The following is a 26,132-nucleotide window of genomic DNA, read 5'->3' on the forward strand; positions in this document are numbered from 1 at the left end:
TTCCTAAACTGTTGAAACCAAAACTCCCAAAATCAATCCCAACCTTTCTTTTGTGGTCATAAACCTTGTGTCAAAATTTCATAGATTTCTATTAACTTAAACTAAAGTTATAGTGCGAAAACCAAGAAAATGCTTATTTGGGCCCTTTTTGGCCCCTAATTCCTAAAATGTTGGGACCAAAACTCCCAAAATCAATACCAGCCTTCCTTTTATGGTCATAAACCTTGTGTTAAAATTTCATAGATTTCTATTCACTTTTACTAAAGTTAGAGTGCGAAAACTAAAAGTATTCGGACGACGACGACGACGACGACGACGACGACGACGACGACGCCAACGTGATAGCAATATACGACGAAAATTTTTTCAAAATTTGCGGTCGTATAAAAACTAAATAAAAACTAAAGATGTACGGTCAGGTCTTCCACCAATGATACATGTCTATAAATGATTCACATGTACAAATAAATGAGACTGCAGCTGTCATTTTTAAAAGTTTACCGGTATAAATATAAGAATTATCTACAAAAAAATCATACAAAGAGTACAATAACTACATGTAATTCTACTGAAAAATAGGGTAGCTTTCAATTAAATTTGATTCACAGATCCTAATCATACAGTGGGAAATATATCATAAATATTACGGATACTAGTATATAAATGCCATATGAACATTCCATACCTTGAACTGATGTGAGGAGTGTGATTTGTAAGGCATCTGTTTGCAACATGGGATCCTATGTTAAATAGTTGTTTGACCCGAAAGGCATCTTAACCTCATGTATCTGATATAAGTATGCTACAATGTAAATACTATGGCAGTGGGAAACATTTTGTTCTTATAATTAAAATTGCATAAATAATTGTAAATCTATAAGTTATTGTATTTCAAATTATACCATGACAATAATTAGAAAAGTACTGAATGCGAAAATCTTTCTATGCATTGTTTTGGTCCCAGAAACTAGGAAATATCCAGGTTGCACAAACAAGTACTTTTCCTAACCTGATAGTGTCATCTCTGTCAAATCTGTTATATTTACAGTTATTGTGACATTTTTATTTTTATTTTTAAACTGATTCAAAATAACCTTTATAATTTTTATCATCAAAAGAGCATTTCTGACTTTACTTTGAAGTTAAACATTTAAAGACTGAGTATATGTTATAGGTAAATCATGGAGAGCTATATGACAACTAGGGACATAAAAATAGCCAAAAATTGACTGAGAGAGTCGGAACCTTAGTTTCCTGATAAATTCTTACATTGCCAATGAAAAATATTGACCGTCTCTCTAATATCTTTCACCCCTATTTTATAATAGAGTGATTAAAACCATTCAGTCCCAAATACTAATACCCTTCAGAACTAAGATTTCACATGCATTGGTATCATCACAGTGCTTGTAAATGACAATAACAATTTTCATATTATCATGATTTCAAATGTTAGGAGCTATGTGACCAAAAGTGACCTAAAAATTATAGCTAAACTGATAAAAAAAAATATGTTTTTTTTTATTTATTTTTTTTATTTTTTTTGGGGGGGGGGTATATTAGGTCAACTTTGCCTGTGATTAAAGAGGCTGTAATACTCATAATGTTATGACCAAATTATTACTAAAAAAAAATGTTTTTTATTCTCAAAGCAATATATTTTTTTCCTATATATTAATTCACTACCAACATATATACTGTATGAAACACAGCCTATCATTGTTATTAGTTAATGGATAAAATATTTTTAACAACAAAAATAAATAAATGAGAAAATAAACACTTTACATTTCTTTTGATATCTGAACATACTTTTCTACTTTGAGATTATTAAGCATGCTAGTTAATATACATCACATTTACAATTGCATTTGATTAATTGGAATATAACACTGGTATAAATAAACAATAGAGAAAATATAAGATGTTTCATTAATGCATTCATCCCTTCTATTTGCTTGCATAATCTCATAATGATAAACATATGAAAAGAGGAAAAAACAATAACAGAAGAAAAAAATAACCAGCAGGCCATACCAAGTCATTTTGTGTTCCTAAAATTTTCTTTGATAAAAAAAAATAAATGTGCATAAAATCATTTTACATTGATTGATTGTTTTGAAAACACAGTTCTTAAAAAAAAAGGCAAACCATATATCTGCCATCAAAAATATTTTTTAGAGAAAACAAATAATTCTATAAGCATTATTTGCATTACAAAAAAGAGAAACAATACATATTTAAAGAGAAGTATTATATCAGTATCATTTCTCATCAACAAGTGTAAATGATTTTTTTTTCAGTTTGACTATTGACTTCTTCCCTATGACCCATAATTTAAAAATAATCATCTTTGCTTTTCTAACATTTTTTAGGAGTAAGTGAACTGATAAAACAGCACATTGATTTTGGTATGGTCTAATGAAGCACTTGGTCTAGCATTACATTGAAATATCACAAGTTTTGGCCTTTCATGATTTTGTACAATTTTTCAAGGTTCGAATATGGTGAGAAATACAAAGCTACATAGAAGAAAAAGTCACAGATCCAATTAGGAATAATTGGCCACACTATTATACAAAGTACCATTGTCAGGACTCCTTTACCATGACTTTTCAACATTTGCATGGTATCCCTGTAAAATAAAACAAGAATGTCATTAAAATAAGTATAGATTTAAATTTTCATGACAATGATAACCATCTATAAAATGAAAGTAACAATGCTTTTGTCAATAATTATGTATCACATAATGTCCTCTGCTAGTGGCAGGAAAAATATGAATTATAAATCAAACAAAAATCAGAACTTGCAATTTGTAACTTGTCATTCTTGACCTTCCTACTAAAACCAGAACAATAACTACTAGCACTACAAAGTAAAGATCATAAACTGTGTAAATATAAGTCTATTCTAATTAACAAAAGGTCAATAAACAGACCACAACCATCATCTCTAAAATCTTTACAACATTACATACTCAGAATTAAACCAATAGTTCTGGCCAAATGAACACAAAATTTTAGACAAATATATCATCAGCAATGTAAATATCATTTTCCATGGTCTAAAAGCCACTATTGAGTCAAAAAGATGTCACCCACTAAAATGCATGCTGAATATATAACTTTCAATTACCCTATATACTGATGAAAATCATCACCATAAGAAATGACAACTGCTATTTCAGGCTATTATGAAGGATGCCAAGCATGAAGGATTACCAAATAAAACAAATCAACAAAAGACTAAGGGCCAAACAAATGTGAGAAAATCAGACTTTCAAATTCAAATGTTATGCCAACTTGAAATCCTTCAAAATAAAGGCTACTTAAGATATGTTTGTTGTGATTTTGTGACTCCAATGAAAAATCAATCGAAAAATTCAATTAAAAAATGTCCCTAATCAAATGGCATAATGGGATAGTTTTTAACTATTGAGTTGACCTCTAAAGTCATCCAATGACCATATGATGTCAATGTCAATAGTTTGTAACTTTTTCTGAAACAATGAAACAAAATAAAACCTGTTAATCAGTATTTGTTGAAATATATTCTCTAATGAATCATTTTAATTGGAAAGCTGTGAGAATAACGTGTGCAGACCATTTACCCATTTTGCAGACAGACAAAGGAAAAAAACACAAAAAAAAATATTGATGTATGAAAATCCAGAGGTAAAATATCAAGAAGACAATGTCAGTAATTGTGTTATCACTATTTTTAACCTGATTTCCAAAATGAATATTTTATAATCAATATGAAAGTTTCATGTTCACAGAAACAAGACATTGAAATTAGTTTAACGTGTACAGGAACAAGACATAAAAATTTAAAAGAACAGAATTTATCTTGTAACAAACTATTAACATAGAAAATATCTCATTTCGGTAACCTTATCACAAAGTAAAACATTTGTCAACACAACCAATACTCATACAACAACTGCAAATGTCATCCAGTCACATACAAAAATATGCTACAGGCAATAAAAACATTGTACATCAATACTTCCATATTTCATTGTCAATAAACATATTTCCATTGACGTTTTTTCACTTGTATTAAAGTTCAACAATTTTACCCAGTAACATATACCAGTGTTGCAGTTGAAGTGAAACATTTCAGAAAACTGACAGAAGAAATTGACATTTTATTAAGCTCATCAAAACATTTGTGGCAGATCATTTTTTTTCTGAATATAGAAGACTCCCCTCAAGACAGTAAACTAATTGAAATCATTTCCCTAGAATAATAAATATTGAAAAGGTATGCAGCAAATGTATATTGGTTAAGCCTACATATTTTCCCTGGTTATTCTTGAAAGGTCAAGTAAGAGTAAAGCTGTATAGACAGATTTGATAAACTCAGGCATATTACTTATCAAATACAGAAAGGTTACTATCAAAAAATCATTTTAAGAAATTAAATAGATTGTATTTATATGCATATTTGATATTTTATTGTGTGGTTTTCTATGTTGTGATGTTATGCTATTTTTTCAGAAAAAGGGAGAAAGTTTGGATCTATTAAAACGTTTAATCCCGCTGCAAATGTTTGCACCTGTCCTAAGTCAGGAATCTGATGTACAGTAGTTGTCGTTTGTTTATGTAAATTATACGTGTTTCTCGTTTCTCAATATAGATCAGACTTTTGGTTTTCCCGTTTGAATGGTTTTACACTAGTAATTTTGAGGCCCTTTATAGCTTGTTGTTCGGTTTGAGCCAAGGCTCCGTGTTGAAGGCCATACCTTGACCTATAATGGTTTACTTTTTTTAAATTGTTATTTGGATGGAGAGTTGTCTCATTGGCACTCACACCACATCTTCCTATATATATATATTTAATAAGAAATGTTTTTCTTAAAATAATAAGAAAGGCATATACAAACTACATTATGATTATAGTTCTGAAAGGTACCAAGCTTATAATTTGTATACACCAGATGTGCATTTTTTGTCTACATAAGACTCATCAGTGGTACTCAGATCAAAAAATTTAGAAAGCTAAACAAGTACAGAGTTGAAGAGCATTGAGGACTCAAAATTCCAAAAAGTTATGAGTGATATGAGAACTGTTAATTTCTGTACTGTAAATCCTATTATTATTCAGTATGCTTTGTAAGATTGTAGGAAAATACATGTAAAAAAAAGATCTAGAACTTTCACATATAGTGTGTGATACTAAATTTCCTTTAATTAAGCACTCATTAAAAATTGACCACCATAAAACAGCACAATAGTGTCGCAAAAGTGGTGTTAAACACCAACCAATCAATCAATCCATCGACCAACCAATCAGTCAATCAATCAATCAACCAACTAATCAATCAATCAATATATTCAATAATTGTTTAAATAAATGGACTAATACTTTTTTGGAAGCAACATTTTTTTTACATGCTTGATTCACATAAGGATTTTTTCAATAAAAAAAATCATCAGATTTAAAGTATGAATGCATTGCGAAAACTAATATTTCATCAATGAAATTTCAGTCAAATATTCTCATGAATATACTTTTTATATTAGATACAAATTTTACTGAAACAGATTTTTTTGTTGGCAAGATATTTCAGCTGAGGCAAAAGGCATCATTATGGAGTAAGGGGGTGAGGTCAAAAGGCGTCATTATGGAGGAAAAGATTAAACACTATTTCAACAATACCATTAGTTCTATTGATAGTTTGATACCTTGGATTGAACTTATTCTGACATTATCTGTAATCATACAGACAGCTCATGATTCTAATAAATGACAAGGAAAACAAACAAATACTGTGTCTTGCAAATTTCATTTTTGTCTTGTTTATTTGAAATTCAATGTTAATCTCATTTTATATTATTGATTGATATTCCATTTATATACATGTGAAAATAGTAATTTTGTCATTTTTAATATTTGAATTTCATTATCAAAGATCTATTCCTTACTTATTATACACTGTACATGTTTATTCATTTAATAGAGGTTATATTTCAGCTTACCTCCATCCTCCAGACATCAGCCATCTGACATTTGCAGCCTCTATTACTGTCAGTGCTAAACAATTGACCAGAATAAATCTTGAGGTCCAGTAATGTACACTAAGAAACTCCCAGGCAAACTGAGCAACTAAGAAGTAGGGTAGAAAAACTAACTTGGTGAAAAATTCTATCTTTTGGTTGGTGGATAGTGGTTCATACTGAAATATAAAAATAACTTTAAACAGTTTTGTATATACATTTCTGATTTTTATAGTTTGAATGGTGAAACTATATGAAAATCTTGCATAAGCACTGTTATATCTGTATACTACAAGTCAAATGTACAATTCACTTGTGCAGTCAAATTTAATAAGTTATAAAATCATACAATGATATGCATGATATAGCTGTGTAAATTTTTGGCCAAAAAATGATTGAGAATTAAATGTACAATTTTCCATACTTAAAACATATGATTAGAGTTGGATACCAAATCTACTCAATTTGATCATTTATATGTCATACTTGTCCCTTGAAGATAAGGTTCAAGTTTAGTCCGAAAGAATTTTATTATGACTAAATATCTGTTTTATACATAAGTATTCTTAATCAATACCTTTGCTCTTAACAATGATTCATGAACAATGTCTACAAAATAACAAAAACAAGTAGATGTTATGATGATATTAGTTACATAGCTATTATTTCCATGACAATGTGATCAAAACATTGCTTGTACTAAAATCACCTCTTTTTAAGTTATCATCAAGATCCCCTGGAACTATTTATCTGGAAAAATGTACCAGTACTCAAGTACTATGCACTATATAAACTTGACCTTGGTTCCAGTGGTGAAATTCTATGAGGGATCCATCCATAGATGACCTTTACCTGATGAAGCATAACATTTCAATGAATGAGTGACGCTTAGGGAGCTTTCTTCAGTTTGGCTTTAATGAAGCATACTATAGTTTGAATGACAGAAGCTTACATTAAGGTTATTGTGACTTGATAATTCATTAAGTATACTGAAGTTCCTAACCTCAATCACTTTTGCTGAACATGAAGCTGACTTTCAGGTTGTTGTGACTTGATAATTCATTAATTATACAGAGGTTCTTAACCTTAATCATCCCTATTGAACACCTGACTGGTAATAAGCTATGTTAAAACTTTCACAGGAGGAGGCACAATGTTATCAGTACAAATGAGGAAGAGGTTGAAGTGTTAACTATTGTCCAAACAGACATCAAGACTGCTGTTATATTTACATAACATCTAATACTGCACTCTTCTGGCAAATACAGGTAATTAAACCAGATTAAAAATATTTGCACCCAAGTATCTTTCAAATTATTAAAGTATTAGATGGTTTGTTTACCAAGTAATTACATAACTATTTTGTGATGGTGTTTGAAAGTCTTGTTTACTAACACTTATATACAGAATTAAACCTGAAATACTAATTAGTTTAAAAGTTTGTTGAGTCTTGATTTACAAAAATAACAAAATCATCAAAGCAAAGCATATCTTCTTATATTGCAAACAAGAATAAATGCATTGAAGAGATAAGCATACCCCACACAAATTCATAGTATGGAAAAACAGGAAGTATTGTTTACACCAGCATTGGAGAATAGTTGACAAATTTATTAAAATTTGTTCTACATATCAAACACTAAACTATTGGCAAACTGTAAATAGGTATTCTACAGATCTGAAAAAGTGCACATATATTACAACTGACCACATAGGAAATCAATCAGTTATTTAGTTCTTAAAAAAGTTTGGTGGAAAACAAGTGGACAAACAGACAGGTGGACAAGATATCTGCAATATTTGTTTTTTATTGAAATATGGTCAGCTTCGAACATTAGAAAGTACAATAGTATGTGAGATATGATTGCCATTCCAGATCGCGTAAAATCAGGTGAAGAGAGAATTATTTTTTAAGATTTAATGAATAAGTTATGCTCTGGGAGAACTTCCAAATGGTTTATTGACCTCTGACTAACAGGAATAGGTGCATGTAAACACAACATTATATTGGGTTTATAAGTGAGAGAGAAAACCCAACCTGCATGATCACTCACTAAAAGTTTGAATATTGACTTTTAAGAAAACAAATATCCACAATACCAGGCTATCTGACATTTTTACAGATTTACGTTTGCTTGTTTACTACATCTTATAGTATTAAGATATATTTTGTAAGATGCCTAACAAATACATGATTACATGTCTAGAGCAACATAGTATATTTATATTGTTTACTGCATGTGACAGTCTAAGCTTGAAGAGAGTTGAATCAGTAAGCAATAAAACTGTTTATGGTTACATGTTTATAACCTTCTAATTACTGATTTTTAATCTGCAAAACTAATATAAAATTAAGTTCAATTACGCAATAATGATATCTCCATACCAATTAATATGATAAACATGTTCCATCCTTATGTAACTAGCGGGGAAACAACTTATTTCTGATAGCAAACAAAACTTTTAATAGTTAATTGTTTACACTTGGTTAATGTTATATTGAGAGAAAGTGAATCGCTGCGGTACACAATCAGAATTGAATTAACAAAGTCTTGAGGGAGAGTGAGATAAAGATGAAGTTTGATTACTTTTTAACTTGTCTCCATCTATTCATTATGAATACATCACTACATCCCTCTATGGATGTTAAGGAAGTAAATCTAATATTCCCTCATAGTATTACCAATCTGTCAACAAACTTATATTATCACGACAAATATCGCCAATGATAGGATGTAAAAGCCAAAATGGAAAACTCACTGAATTACGAAAAACACTGCATTATCTAATTAGCAATATCTCAGAAGGATAGTAAAAATGACTTCATATAAAACTCAATTACAATACTATTATGAACCATGATGCAACAGGAACTCTTTTATAAATGATATCATAAAACTATCTTGGTATATTAACTTAGACTATAAAGCTGTTAGCTTAGTCTATATGTCACTTTCAAGATATCAGACCACCTACTATAAATTAAAAAGTATAACAAAAATAGCAAACTCAATAAGTTAATTCAGGAAGTCCATAAAAATTGAAAATGTCAAAGGTTAAAGTCTTCATCGGCTAATGCAACAAATGCCATATAGTTAACTTGGTACAGGCATTTTACAAAGAAAATAGAGAGTTAAAACTTGTTTTAAACCTAGCTTAACCTTCCAATTGTATGACAATTGTTTATAGTTTTGTTATATTTATAAATTTGGTTGAGTAACACAATCAGATATTATAAGTTAATGTGATCAAATTAATTAGGATCCAGCATCCTAGACTGTATAAACAAACCGTACAGACATTAGACACAACGGACTTAAAATTCAAACAAACAAACATATAAATCTAACAAAGACTGATTTACCACTTCTATATGCAAAGTCAGTAATAAAAGATAATTGTAGAAAACTAAAAGCATTTCTTGCAGTTCAATATGAGAACCTCATTTGCCATATTTAGAAGTTATATCTGATAAAAGATAATTATCGTCAGTGTTACATGCAATTGTTCCACGTTATCTGTACAAATAATCCATCATTTCTGATCAAATAATTCTATGAAATCATATTCTAAGAATGATAGATTGTCTTCTCAGAAGATCTTCTTTCCAGAACAGAATAGAAGTAATATCAAAATATTGTTTATAATTGAATGAATGCTTGATTTTTAAACAACAGCAAAATAAATTCCAGGTTTTTAAGTGTAGACCTTTACTCACTTGATACATGTTAAGTTGATCACAGCCTTTTGTATTTAACTTTTTTTCTCTCTTAAAAATATTTTCAAAACTTTGTGGCTATTTTGATTTGTTATGTGGTCTCATAATGGTACATCTCCGAGTATTGGTGGTTCTTGAGATAAACAGATTTTAGAGGATAACAGCACAGACTGGTTATCTTGTGGTCAAATTAACATATATAAGAGATAAGTGGAATTTCTTCTTCAAAATGTTTACAAAACTGTCTCTTGGTAGTATGCCCTTTCCTTGCAACTGCTGTTACCATATGAGCTTTCATGACAACTTCTAACATAAGAATGTATTATACTGGTATTAAATTTGGTACTGCTACAAAATGACAGATGACATGATTATAAGGTTTATGATCATTTCCAATTCTAAGCTGATCATATTGATTTTCTTTCAGTCTTTCTGTAAAAATTCTGTAACCTTTTAAGGTTCAACCTTTGTTTTAACATAAGAAATCTACGATTACAAAGTTAACCTTGTCCATACGTTTGCTCTATAAATCGTATATATCATTTAAACCAGTTTTAAAGAAGTAAAAGTTAGTTTCATTGAGAAAAAACTTGGTAGTTACATACAGCCAGACAAGGGTAAAATTTAATGCCCTCTTCACTAGAACTGCAGAGGCATAAAAATCTTATTGTCCTTTCCAATAATTTGTTTTACTCTTGAGTTGAATTTGTTGGACCTTTTTAACTTAACCTTTTTGTAATAGATTAACATAATCTTATTAAAAGAGAAAGGTTACTCTTATGAAAAGAACTGTTATATTTAGAATTTAGACTTTTAATAAGATTATGTTAATCTATTACAAAAAGGTTAAGTTAAAAAGGTCCAACAACTTCAATACTGAGACCTTTTTGGTGTTTTATGTTAAAGTTGATATTTTAGGCCATTTTGTCCCATAAGTGTCCTTCCTTGTCCTTTCAAAAGATTGAGCCATAGTGTATGTCACTTTATCAATACAACTAAATATATCACAGCTGGAAAAACATATGATTGATTGATTGTTGGTGTTTTAATGCCACTTTTAAATGCCACTTTTGGGCTATTTCGTGGTGGTTAGTTTTTAAAAGTGGTAGAAGCCAGAGTGCTACGACCTTCAATAGGAAAACTGATAATCCTCGTCAAATAAGATTGAAGTCGAGTGCACTCACAGGATCTGGATTTGAACTCACAACCTCAGTGTTGACTGGCTAGTGATTACAGTAGTAGAACTACTTAGACCACTTGGCCATCAAGGCCCAGGAAAGACATGTGGATTCTGAGACTGATGTGGTTGAAATGAAGAAAAATAAAATATCTTCAACATAAAATTTCAGTGCTATAACCGAACATAACGGTTGGCGGTGACCAACTATAAGCGAGCTAAAGGTCAGGAACTCTGCGAATTTGCCAAATCTGACCCTCGAAAATTTTGGTCGGCATTCAAACCAATGAACAAAAATAAATGTCTTGCTGACAGTGACTTACTTATTAAACATTTCGAACAGTTACTTGGTGGAAACCCCCCTGATATCTGCGAAGAAGTTATGAATTTGATTGAATCTAACTCGTTTTTAAATGACATTGTTATAGATTCGCTGGATACTGAAATATCCGAAGATGAAATTTTGCAGTCTATTTCAAAACTTAAAACTGGAAAAAGTGCGGGAAGTGACAGTATTATTAATGAAATGTTTATTGCCGGGCCGCACTTTTTTGCTCCGATATTGAAAATGCTATTTAATTTCATATTCAATAGGGGAATTTTTCCTGATTTTTGGACAGAAGGAATCCTTATAACAGTTCAAAAAAGTGGAGACTTATCCGACCCAAATAATTACCGTCCTATAATTTTAGTTAGTGTGATGTCCAAAATTTTTACATCTATTTTGACTAACAGATTAATCAATTGGGCCGATGACGAAGAAAAGCTTATCGACAACCAGTTCGGATTTCGACCAAACCGATCAACAATTGATGCCATATTCATTTTACATGGAATCATATCACACATATTACACCAGAAGTCTAAAGTTTATTGTGCTTTTGTCGATTTCCGCAAAGCCTTTGATAAGGTAATTCGGAGAATTCTCTGGTACAAGTTATTAAAAAGTGGAGTTAGTGGAAAATTTATAACAATTATTAAAGCAGTATATGAAACCGTGCGTCTACGAATTAGAACGAAAGATGGCTTATCTGATGCGTTTGTAAACTTTCTTGGAGTGAAACAAGGGGAACCACTCTCTCCTCTCTTGTTCCTATTTTTCATAAATGATATAATTAGTGATATACAAGTTGATAACAATGGTGACATATACAAACTTAATGGTTACCTCATATATTTGATATTATTTGCTGACGATACAGTTTTGCTAGCAAAGTCTCCCGATGCATTGCAAATTTTGTTAGATAAACTTTCATTCTACTGCAGGAGATGGAATATGACTGTAAATACGGACAAAACAAAAATTGTTGTTTTTCGCAATGGTTGGAAGCCCGTAACTGACCATTTTTATTTCGAAGGCCAAGAACTTGAAATCGTCAAATCATATATATACCTTGGTATGCTGCTACATTTCAATGGCAAATTTGTTCAAACTCAAAAAAGAATGGCACAACAGGGAGCTAGAGCTCTATCATCTTTAATAAACTCTATGAAAAGAGTATTCATTGGTCCAATTCAACAGTGTTTTTTATTCAATAGTATGGTTGGATCCGTTCTGAACTATGCCTCCAAGGTGTGGGGATTTCATCGGGCCAACGAAGTAGAATATGTTCATAATCGTTTTTGTCGATATATACTCAACTTGGGTAAAACTGTTCCAATCTTGTTTTTATGTGGTGAACTCGGACACTTTTCGATGTGTATTTCAAGAAAATATAGAATTGTTAAATATTGGTTGCATTTAATTAAGGACCAACCAAATATTGTGTATGATGTATATAAAGTTTTATGTATTGATGCTACTAATGGCAAAACAAACTGGGCATCCAATGTAAGAGACCTTTTGTTTAGTTTAGGTTTGAATTATATATGGATTAACAAGGATCACATAAATGTGTCATTTGACCTTATTAAATCACGTATCAACGATCAATATTATCAAAGCTGGTATGCTAATATTAATGCCTGTGAAAAACTGTCTATCTATAAATGTTTCAAACTAGATTTTTGTATGGAGAATTATTTACAATATGATTTTAATACCAATATACTTACAAAACTACGTAGTGGAAGCTTAAAATTATATTTAGAAACTGGTCGCTTTTACAATATCCCTAGAGTCAATCGTATTTGTAAATGTTATTGAAGATGAATATCATTTTGTGTTGATTTGTCCTGCATATAGATCACTAAGATGTAATTTTTTGCCAAAGTATTATTGTTCATGGCCAAATACATGAAAGCTAATTTTTCTGTTACAAGCTGGGTCAAAAAGCTTAACAAAAAATCTATGTAATTATCTTAAAGCTGCATGGAAACTAAGATTGCAAATTATCAGTTAATATATGATTATTTATATTATTATAAGTTATCTCTGCATTATTTAACCTATTTAATTGTTCTCTGTATTCTGTCATATTTGTCATATTTGTATATACCTTGTTTTATGCTAAAGCAATGTTGTTGCTAATGCAATAAAGATTCAATCAATGTTAAAAAAACATAACAAAGGTCATGAAAATGCAAATTATATTTAATTAGTACCAGTATAATTTTCATTATATTAAGTACTGATTATGTGATTGTTGTCTGGCTAATGGCATTTTATGCTTATTAAGGAAGACAAAAAACAAATAAATAGGTTGATTCTGGAACATTACTTTTAATAAATTTAAATATGAGGCTGGGAACAAATGAAAAATATAATCCCTATCCAACATTAACTGTTATTCAATTATGGAAAAAAAAAGTTCAGGCATCATTTTGTTTTATTATTTCAACATCTTGACACATTTATGCTATAACAATTACATATTAGGCATGAAGATGGGTGAGTTAATTTGGACAGTTAATTCACTAATGGCTTTTGATGTATGAATACCAATGGACTAATACACTCTGTCAGATAATTGTCATATTAAATTCACAAATTCTCCCCATAGGACTGAAATAGAGATCTGAGTCAATAATGATTGACCAAAAAAGATTAAATGTAATTATTTGTTACTGATAAATCTCCTTTAGGATAAATAAAATTCATTAAAACTTTCTCATCATCTCTTACAAAATGCACTTTGTCCTTTTCATAAGCTACAAAATAATGATAAAATCTAAGAGGTTATTTTTTATAGAGATACTTTTTTATGTAAGTAAAACTACTTACTTCATTATGTTATGTAACAGTACTTTTATATAAAACTGATTATGCTTCATGAACGTCAATTTCCAATAATTTAGAACAATGGGAAATTTACAGAATTGATGCATTATAACAGTTTTAAAAATCTGAAAATTTTGTACATTTTTCTAAATTTGAATTGTTGCATTGGTTCAATCTAAAATATTTCTTAATTCTTTTTCTACAGATTGTATTCTTCACTTTCAATCGTTCACTTTCATTTATTATTCTATCTGCATAAAATAGAAATTCATACAAACTTGAATTTCACTTAAAATATTTCAATGCAATATGCATCTGCTTTTATTTTGTTCTAAACAAAAGATTGAAATCCATTTTGTAAGGAATGTGTTTTCAATTTCTTTTTCAATTCAAATCACAACTTCTTGAAAATAATCTCAAAAACAATTTAGAACACAAACAGGTTTTTTTTTCAATTTCATCATGTAAATGAAACAAATTAAAACATTTAGACTTGGCTGGATTCAAGGATTCTTGTGTTGAATTCCTAAATTGCTATTCAAAATTTCTCCATTTCGAAATGTCATAGCTTAAGGATAGTTCCTAGCTGACTTAATCTGATAGATTATAACTAACTTGCTATTTTGGATTAAATGATTTTCTCTTCAAATTTTCTTTATGCACTTCCTAACATTTTGATAAATTGGTAATGTGTCAATAATATCAAACAACTGCAGTTTAACTGGTGCCATAACAACAGACCACTATACATGGTCCAATTTTGGAAACCTGGGTAACATGGATTTCATTTGATTGTAAAGAAATCCTGGTGACAATATTGTATAGATAATGCCAAAGCTTATTCAACAAGAACATACAAGCTGAAACGTCTCGCCTGCTTTACTGGCTTAAAATAATGATAGTCTTAAAATCAAAATTGAAGTAAACTTTACACAGGAGCATATATATTGACGGGACTTGATACTACCTAGTTGTAGACATTTTTTTCTTAGATAATACCAGAGCTTATTGAACAAGAGCATACAAGCTGAAATGTCTAGCCTGCTTTACTGAACATGATTGATGTTGATAGTCTGAAAGACATAGCTTAACTTCAACATTACAAATGATCCACAACAATGCTTGAGTTCAAGGTTAGATAAAGCAAGCTAGGAAAATTGATATTTACCAATGAACCACAAAAATGAGGTCAAGGTCAGATGAACCATGCAAATAAATCATCATAGATACCAGGACTAAATTAAGTATATACGCCAGACGCGCGTTTCGTCTAAAAAAGACTCATCAGTGATGCTCGAATCCAAAAAAGTTTAAAATGCTAAATAAAGTATGAAGTTGAGGAGCATTGAGGACCAAAATTCCGAAAAGTTTTGCCAAATACAGCTAAGGTAATCTATGCCTGAGGTAGAAAAGCTTAGACATATATTTACATCCTACAAACATTCCATACTCTAAGTATAGTTGACCTATTGTTTATAGTGTCTTAGAAGAGACCCAAACTACAGAAACAAAACATTTACCATGAACCATAAAAATTAGGTCAAGGAAAGATGATACCTGGCAGACAGACATGATCTACTACACCTTAAAATCATAACCATACTATATACAAAGTATTAAGCCTTTAGAGGTATTAAAATTGGTGTAAACTTCTTTTTAACAGTTTATAATAATATAGAGTTAAATCTTCTTTTGAAAATTAGCTGTTAAACATTTCAGTACAAAAAATGGAAATTTTATGGTAAAAGTGCAAGAACTACAGGATTGCTAGATATTTCTACTACAATACAACTAATTGACTATTTTTTATTTACATTCCCTAAACTACTGAACTGAAATGAACTTATTGTAGATGTGTGTTTTAATTCAACATAAACAATTTTATCAAGAACCACCCTGCAGTAATCTTTCCCAAATGAAAAGAAAATATACATTATCATCATCACAAACTTTTAATCAATTAACATGTAAAAATACATAGATAAAACTGACAATTTTCAAGCATGTTGTAACACTGACATTTAATAAAGACTTGGAAGTTTACCTTAAAATGCACCAGTTTTTAGTATCACACTGATCTTATGCAGCTATAAAGGTTTCTTTTTCAATATGATTGATTGTTGTTTGCTTTAAACATGTTAAACCCAGCAGAAATTATTATTCCAATTCATGACTGAATCTTTATCTGAATATGTACGTTGCAGGGCTAGTATATGGCACCAATTGCAATGGAATATTAGTCTAGCGATGTGAGAGAAACTGTTAATTCATAAAAGAAAAGAATTGTTCACTTTCTTTAAATCATTTATATCAAAAGGAAAATAATTTCTACAACTTTTAAAACATCATTTTACATTATACTGTTCAGAGAGTAGTTTTTTCTGTTCTATTTTTCAAGAAATGTGTGCCATTATCCTGAATTCAACCTCCTAATCTGGGTATTGATGAAGATTTAACCATCCAATTCTATAGTTTATAGCAAATATTCTACATCTTCTCGATAAGAACAACTCTCAGACCAGTACCATAAAAACAAAAGCAAACATATCAATCTAGATTTGTTCAACTTTAATTGACCCTTTAAGAAGAGATACATTGTTTAGTTGTCTCCCTTAGGAGGGACATACATTTCCATCAACAATTGAGAGCTAGCAGAAAGAGCAAATTTATCACCTTTTAATCACATTTGTCCTTTATAGTACCATTTAATGGAAATAAAACTTCTTCTTATAGTAATTGTCCAGAATGGACAAAGGAAAGGATTTTTTTTGAAAGTGTGTAATGACAGAATCAAATAGATAATCAATAAATGGCCTTTTGAAGGATTACTTTAACTTATAAGTTTTGCCATTTTATAGAAGAAGAGGTACAATTCTCAACAACCACTATAAGACAACTATTGCTCCATTAGTTAATAATCTGCTATACACACATCAATGAATGATGAAAATTGATGTAAACTGCTTCCAAGAGATCACATGACCTAACTTTTAAACCTAGATGATCAAAATTGTCAGCTCAGAAATTACACCCATTGTTTAAAAAAAAAAGGCTTTTTTACTCTAAAGTTTACAAATATATATATATAATAGAAAAGTATACTTTATATTATGAACTTTTTACAGAGGATGACCTTGAGGTCACTCCGATGTATTGTTATCGCTTAAATTTCCGTCATTCATAAATTCTAGTCAAATTAGTTTTGGGTTTTCAACACCAGTGAAAAAAGTGCATTTTCATACCTGTGATTTCTGTTCTCCGGTTGTACGATGTTTCAACAAAATATGGAATCATTTCAGTTGTTGATTTAGTGGTGAATATTTGACTGAATTATATCTTAATAAATACGATTTTATATGTTTAATTGGTGTTTCAGAAAGAGGTCAGGTGCTCTTGTTCATTCATAAAATTGTCGTTCATTCATAAATTTATCGTAAAATAAAAATCACTACACAGGTTATACGTGTGGTGTAAATGACCACCTGTAATCTAAAAATAGCGGTCTCACTAATAACGTCAAGAAGAACTTTTAGCGATAAGAAGCGTCAAGAACGGACAAGAAGAATAAATTAAGCGACAAGAAGACTATTTAGCGACATGAAAACTTCTCGTACCGCATGAGGATGACCCATATCAAATGAACAATTATGTGTGGGACTTAGTTTTAAGAAATGATGTCAAAGTAACACTATGAAAATATTTTTAGTAAGCTGAAATATATATTTATTTTTTACATGTTTATGTCTTGTAAGTTATTTTATTTCTGTCCCATTTTTCAACATTAGCGTCTCGAAAGGTGAAATGTTTTAACTGAATGGTTAATTTAACTTAATTATGAAAATTGTTAAAATTAAATCAATAAAAGTAATAATTGCCCAGTTACAAACACTACCAGGGGATAATCCATAATTACCCCCAACTTTAGCCTGGTAAACTTGTTGTCTCCTTGTGAAATATAAAACATATTAAAAATGATTTCCTGCTTAAGTCTTTAATTGATATAAAGTCAAAACCTTCTTGCTTTTCACTAGACAACCATGTCCTGTCAGGTTTAATTCTTATATATGTAGACGAAAAATAAAAGTGTCCAAAAACATTAACATGGCAGCAATTGCTTTTACAGCCTATTAGACTTTCATTTTTTTACAGAAGAGTGTCCACCATGCACTTGCACTGCACTATAATAATAGTAGAATAGAATTATCATATATACAAATAGATGAAAATGACATTTATCGGTTGTCCAACTGTCTATATCAATCTGCTCATCTCTTAATAAAACTCCATATCACGGCTTTGTGACGTCAAATACGTTGACCTGGCCTTAATAACTTCGACCCGGACATATCAGCGACGTTATAATGTTTGAACCGACGTTGATAAGTTTGCCCCGAACTTATCAAGTCAACTTCTGGTTGCTGATGAAACTAAGACAATACTTCCAAAAGACGCAAATGCAGCCCGATAAATCGATTATCAGGTTATCGGCATATTAATATTGTAAAATATCAGCTGCTCGAAATAATATGAAGGCTTTTTGATCTCGTTCGCTGCGCTTACTCGACAAAAAGCTTAATATTATGTCTCGCAGCTGATATTTTACGATATCAACATGCAGACAACCTGATAATTGGTACATACATGCAATCGTAATATTAATAATATATATAACAACAAACCAGTGTATTCTCTACGACTATTATTATACAAGTATAATAGTCCAAGGTATACTGATTTCTTGCACTACAATATAATAGTTATCACGGTGAGGTTGAATTTCCTATCATTTATTCATCATCCAGGCACGAACTTGTATCAGAAAAAAATATCTCTGTAAATTAACCCAAGTTTCAGGTATAGAGATGTGATCTGTTTCTGTGACATGTGCTTTTGACCATCCACAAGAACCTGCGGTCATCCGATGTTCAGTACTTCAGTACTTTGATTATTCATTACCATCTCTGACCTTTAATCTCTTAACTAATTAGATGTGCTAACAGATGTTGTACCATACAAACAAAGATTATCTCCCCTGATAAAAATGATGGTAATATATAATCAACTATAACCAAGCAGTAACACAGCATGCTGAATGTAGAAAAGGTTCTCTAATTCATCAATTCTTTATCTATTGATGCTTTAATACATCATTAGTGAAGTTTATCACTTAACAAAATAATTGATAACTTTTTATTCTGATTGAAATATAAATTATTACTTAACCTGTACATTGCATCAGTAATTTAGCCCAATAAAATCTTTTTTAAATAAATAAATGTTTAAAACATTTCTTTGATCACTTCCAATTCATTTAACGAAATGTAATAATCAAATACAAGAGGCTGTCTAAATGATAGCCAACTGGGATTTTATTACATCTTTTAATGTCAAGGGCAATAACTCCTGATCATCAATATTGAAAATCTTAATCTTATTGTACCTACATTTTGTCATGCATAATAACATTAAATAAAGAGCTGCTCCATGAGCGAATGATACACCCTTCACTTTTCAAAGAATAAAATTTCATGATTCATCAATGTCATAAAAGGAATTTATAAAAAAAAAACTAAACCGAATTTATTTTGATAGATATAAACCAGTCAACAAAGTTTCGTGAAAACCTCTCATAGCACTTTTGGGGAATAGTCTCAAAACTGGAAACCACCACCTCTTTCTTTTTTTAATAAAACTCCATAACTTGGGAACATAAAATCTACAATTTATAAAAATCAAAACGGATCGAGCCCATGCCAATAAATATAAACAATTCACCAAAGTTTAATGTGAACTCGTTAAAGCATTTTGATGATGAACATACCCATGATAGGACAATAGTATACTATAATAAGTCCTGTAAACAGGAGTAAAATCAAAGTACTGAAGTACTGAACATCGGATGACCACAGGTTCTTGTGGATGGTCAAAAGCACATGTCACAGAAACAGATCACATCTCTATACCTGAAACTTGGGTTAATTTACAGAGATATTTTTTTCTGATACAAGTTCGTGCTTGGATGATGAATAAATGACAGGAAATTCAACCTCACCGTAATAACTATTAGATTGTAGTGCAAGAAATCAGTATACCTTGGACTATTATACTTGTATAATAATAGTCGTAGAGAATACACTGGTTTGTTGTTATATATATTATTAATATTACGATTGCATGTATGTACCAATTATCAGGTTGTCTGCATGTTGATATCGTAAAATATCAGCTGCGAGACATAATATTAAGCTTTTTGTCGAGTAAGCGCAGCGAACGAGATTAAAAAGCCTTCATATTATTTCGAGCAGCTGATATTTTACAATATTAATATGCCGATAACCTGATAATCGATTTATCGGGCTGCATTTGCGTCTTTTGGAAGTATTGTCTTAGTTTCATCAGCAACCGGAAGTTGACTTGATAAGTTCGGGGCAAACTTATCAACGTCGGTTCAAACATTATGACGTCGCTGATATGTCCGGGTCAAAGTTATTAAGGCCAGGTCAACGTATTTGACGTCACAAAGCCGTGATATGGAGTTTTATTAAGAGCTGAGCAGATTGATATAGACAGTTGGACGACCGATAAATGTCATTTTCATCTATTTGTATATATGATAACTCTATTCTACTATTATTATAGTGCAGTGCAAGTGCATGGTGGACACTCTTCTGTAAAAAAATCAAAGTCTAATAGGCTGTAAAAGCAATTGCTGCCATGTTAATGTTTTGGGACACTTTTATTTTTCGTCTACATATATAAGAATTAAACCTGACAGGACATTGTTGTCTAATGAAAAGCAAGAAGGTTTTGACTTTATATCAATTAAAGACTTAAGCAGGAAATCATTTTTAATATGTTTTATATTTCACAAGGAGACAACAAGTTTACCAGGCTAAAGTTGGGGGTAATTATGGATTATCCCCTGGTAGTGTTTGTAACTGGGCAATAATTACTTTTATTTATTTAATTTTAACAATTTTCATAATTAATTTAAATTAACCATTCAGTTAAAACATTTCACCTTTCGAGACGCTAATGTTGAAAAATGGGACAGAAATAAAATAACTTACAAGACATAAACATGTAAAAAATAAATATATATTTCAGCTTACTAAAAATATTTTCATAGTGTTACTTTGACATCATTTCTTAAAACTAAGTCCCACACATAATTGTTCATTTGATATGGGTCATCCTCATGCGGTGCGAGAAGTTTTCATGTCGCTAAATAGTCTTCTTGTCGCTTAATTTATTCTTCTTGTCCGTTCTTGACGCTTCTTGTCGCTAAAAGTTCTTCTTGACGTAATTAGTGAGACCGCTATTTTTAGATTACAGGTGGTCATTTACACTACACGTATAACCTGTGTAGTGATTTTTATTTTACGATAAATTTATGAATGAACGATAATTTTATGAATGAACAAGAGCACCTGACCTCTTTCTGAAACACCAATTAAACATATAAAATCGTATTTATTAAGATATAATTCAGTCAAATTTTCACCACTAAATCAACAACTGAAATGATTCCATATTTTGTTGAAACATCATACAACCGGAGAACAGAAATCGCAGGTATGAAAATGCACTTTTTTCACTGGTGTTGAAAACCCAAAACTAATTTGACTAGAATTTATGAATGACGGAAATTTAAGCGATAACAATACATCGGAGTGACCTCAAGGTCATCCTCTGTAAAAAATGAAATCATTGCTTCATAATCTATTGCATGGAAACAACCCTAAGTGTCTCTTTCAAATCAACAACAGGCATTACTCCTGAACAGTAAAATAAAAAATTGACAAAATCAAACAAATATGAAATACCACAACAAATGACAACCACTGAATTGGGACAATCACATAAAGAATGTGGTGTTAAATGAGTTTGGCACCAAACCCTACCCCTAACCTTGGGACAGTGATGTAACAGTACAACATAAGAACAAACTATCAATATCAGTTAAAAAGGGCTTTACCTAGGTAATATGCTTCATAAGATATAAGACAAATACTTGTCGTTTAAATCCTCTTGTTTTATTTCTAGTGTTGTCAAATCGTACACTTTTGCCTAACCGGTTACTCGGATAATTGTTCGACCGATTAACCGGTTAACCGGTAGTTTGAGTTGGTGCTGTAAAGCCTTATCAATAGTACCCTATACATGTGGTATGGGTGTCAATTTGACAACCTTTCACCCAAGTCATAAATTTACGCTTTTAGAATTGAAGTTTGTCCTCTTTGTTATAAGGCTTATGTGTGAGGATTCCTGTCGAAGTTTGACTTTTAATAATCAGCTACACCGTATCAACTATAGCGTTTGTACCAACTTCAGATTGAAAATAGAAAACCCTTCTTGATCTCGTAGAATTGGATATGTCTGAAACTGATTATTCTTTCTTTTCACTTGTTGACTCCGAAAATAATGTGGAGTGTTTCAATTAAAATGATTAATTATAAAAAAGAAGATGATTGCCAATGAGACAATTCTCCACAAAGAGATTGAAATGACACAGAAATTCACAACTATAGGTCACCGTTTCTTTACTTTGTTTGCATGTTACTCGTACTATCACGTATACATTGAGTACATTCACATTGGCTTGCATTATACAATTTTTTTGGTTAGCATTTCGTTTAAAGTAAGACTAAGACTTGCGAGACGGAGGTTGTAAAATAAGGTGTAGGTTTACACACTATTAGATCAGAAACAAAGTAATTAAGTAAATAGTAAAATTTAATCGCATTACTGATTTAGAGTTACTGTTTTAAAAAAACAAATATATTAATTATGTTTCTTCAAGATCCTGCCCCGAGCTGAGAGACAAGTTCTAATTAATTAATAAATTTTATGTGTATAGGACTAACAGTAGCAATCAATTTACTGAACAATTGATCTGTCAAATTAATTACCAAGACGACAATTTTTAAATAAAACCTAACTATTTATAGATTTCAATACAATTTTATATAAAATCTGTCAAAATTGAAAAAAGTCCGGTTAAACGGTTAACGATTTTGGTATTCGGTATTCGGTCGTTTGACCGATTAACCGGTTAACCAGTTAACCGTTGACAACACTATTTATTTCTAATGAATCAACCATGTTGTGAATTGGCAGGAACAAAATATTCGAACTTCATATTTTTATACCCTTATGATCATTCCACACAAGTTTAATTGCAATTTGTTCAGTGATTTCAAAGAAGATGAAATTGTTACCAAAAAGTTGTGTTGGTCTTTCATTGAAGAAAAAAAGGTGATTTCACCATAGCCCCCACTCATAGAGTAGATTATAATCATCAAATCCTTTCAGACTTTCTCCCAATTAGTTCTAAGAGTTGCAGGAAAGAGAAATTATTTTAGAAAATTGATGATTAAACAAATTCTTAGCACAAAATAGGAATTTGAAGTACATCCAACCGGCAAAAAATTCTCTGATATTGTTATTTTAAAAGTTCACAATGGTTAAGGCAGAGAAAAAAACATTTATATTAGCAGTGTCTGACAAATACATGTAACAGTACTAAAACAACCTTAGAGAAAAGTACATTATAACTATGCACTTTTATACATGTGATTTATTCATGTTTAATATCATCTAAGACTCTCCAAATCCATCAAATAAACATTGCAATTTATTTCTAAAGAATTACACAAGGTTTTTGTCAAATTTATTTCCCACAGTAAATATTGAATATGAACCGATTATGCCAGAAACTTCCATGATTTACTTATAATCATCTTGCAATTTAATGATTTTCAAAAGATGTCAAATAAATGAACCTATTTCATATCATTTACACTAAGAAAATGAACAGTTAGAAATGCCTCAAGAGAAAGCGACTAAAATAGACAACAAAAGTACATTATAACTTGAGTCATGGTAGAAAAAACTAATGTGAGAAATCTTTATACTAAATATCTTCTAAAACAAAATGTGCATATAGCAGTTTAATGAAGCATGTTTATTTGCTCTATGCAAGGGATATTAACATTTTTGTGAATATTTTTTTAAAACCTGAAATAGTATTAAGAAATCCATTTGGGCATTACACGTGAGATATTTTTCTGCTGACATTGAATAGCTATAGAATAGTCTGACCTTAGTTCATAATATTGAATACATATGAAGTCAGTCTGCCAGTGGGTTTAGGCAATATTTTGGCGACTTAAATAGTTATCTAACTGGCAAGATTATAATTTCAGACCCAAATTTAAATTCAATATGTTTCAGCAATAACTTTTTGGTACTATTCTAAGATAAAATGGAGCACAGCACAAAGGGCAATGACTCAAACTTAAAACTGTACAACCAGCTAGTGAATGATATGTGTATGGACATATTTAAATAAAAATCCTTCCATTGAAAAAAATAAGAACAAAGGTTTGCATAAAACTCACTAAATGAGATTACAGCAGGATAATCAATGTAAGAAAACACTGAATATTTTTTTTTGTAAACTATCATACTATCAATAAACAGGGATTGACTGGAAGGTGGATGTAAAAATTGCTTCCTTATTTCTACTCAACATTATCAAGCTGAAGACTTAATATTAAAACATTCCCCATTGACAGAAACCAAGTGGACATTGAAGATAACTTTCAGTGTACAATAAGTGTTGTAAAATCGATTGCCAAAAAGAAGTTGCTGCATGGCTGATGAAAAAATTTCTTACTTAAATTACAACTCATCATGATCATTATCAAGTAGGTCTCATTGGGGTCTAAGTGTGACACGGGAGTGCTGATTTTTTTGTAAGCGTGACACGCGAAAATCAAATTATTGTGTCGTGAAAACAGGAAATGAGGTCTAGCAGGACCCGGGAAATGACAAAAAAATGAGAAATGCGAACGTACATAGTGTCAGCAGGATACTGGAATCTGACAAAACAGTAAGCGGGATCCAGGATCGGAACCCCCCAATGAGACCCCCTATCAAGCTGCAGACCAAATATTTAAAATCATTCCCTTTCATAAAAGACAGAAAACAAGTGGAAAGTTTTCTATTCTTGGTTTTTTGGATGGATGAACAGATGACCTTTAACAGTTACTCGACCTGCTTTATGCTAGATGATGTTGTAACGTCTAATTTACAAATCCAGTACACATATGTGTTAGACACCCCTTCACATAAAATCAAATGATGTATCACTTACCAAATTCATATTGAGGACATGGTTATTGGGGTATTTAACATATACACAAAACGAAACTGTGTAACTTATCATACCTAGGTCAAAGAAATACTTTTTCTGTCAGACATGTACAGTTTACAAATGGTAAGAACATGACAGAATCAAATTGTAACTTGCAATAATAAGGTTAGAGGTTACTCTGATGTTCTGTCAGACAATGAAACTATACAAATGGTATAGGACATGATAGAATGTAACAGTAACTTTTGAGAGACATGCAGATTGTACAAATGGCAGGGCTATGCTGTAGTATCTGTACAAGTATAGGATAGTACCTCTAGGTTTAGTTGTAACTTACCATATCAAGGTTAGTGACATACTCCTGAGCTAGAAATGTAGTTTTCCAGGAACACGACACAATGAAAATGTACTTACCCTCATGAAATATATATAGAATAGTATTTCTAGCTTTATTTGTCACTTTTTATCTGTCATGTCTGTAGGACAGGTAGAGTGTACAAATGGTATGAATATGACAGAAGGAAGCAGACAGTTACCATATTAAGGTTAATTTCATACTCTTCTGATGGACATGTAAAGTGAGCAAATGGTAGAAACATATTGTAGTAATTGTACCAGTACAAGTATAGGGTAGTAATTCTAGGTTTATTCCTAACTTACCATATTAAGGTTGGTAACATACTCCTCTGCAGGACAGGTAAAGTGTACAAATGGTAGGAACATGTTGTAGTAATCATACCAGTAAAAATACAGGATTGTAAGTCTGGGGTAATCTTTGATTCCATATAATAGAAATAGTGCATATCCAGGGTTTATTGACTGAAATATGAAAGGCATATAATTTTTTGGTAAATTACTAAGTAATTATTTGTTTTTTGCATAATATAAGGATATAACTGATACAAATGTAA

At 30.8% G+C, this 26,132-nt stretch overlaps 1 protein-coding gene across 2 annotated transcripts in view; it reads right to left on the minus strand.

Annotated features, from left to right (window-relative positions):
- Positions 1–2,304: 2,304 nt before the first annotated feature.
- Positions 2,305–26,132, minus strand: part of LOC134725901 (bifunctional apoptosis regulator-like) — a 30,935-nt gene continuing 7,107 nt past the window's right edge. For both annotated transcript variants that reach the window (XM_063590173.1, XM_063590172.1), the window contains 3 exons: positions 25,882–26,040; positions 5,988–6,184; positions 2,305–2,635 (listed from right to left, as the gene is read on the minus strand). In XM_063590173.1, coding sequence (XP_063446243.1) covers positions 2,455–2,635; positions 5,988–6,184; positions 25,882–26,040 — 537 coding nt within the window. In that variant the 3' untranslated portion in view covers positions 2,305–2,454. The remainder of the gene's footprint in view (positions 2,636–5,987; positions 6,185–25,881; positions 26,041–26,132) is intronic.

The sequence above is a fragment of the Mytilus trossulus genome, chromosome 7, assembly GCF_036588685.1.
Source record: "Mytilus trossulus isolate FHL-02 chromosome 7, PNRI_Mtr1.1.1.hap1, whole genome shotgun sequence".
NCBI lineage: Eukaryota > Metazoa > Mollusca > Bivalvia > Mytilida > Mytilidae > Mytilus > Mytilus trossulus.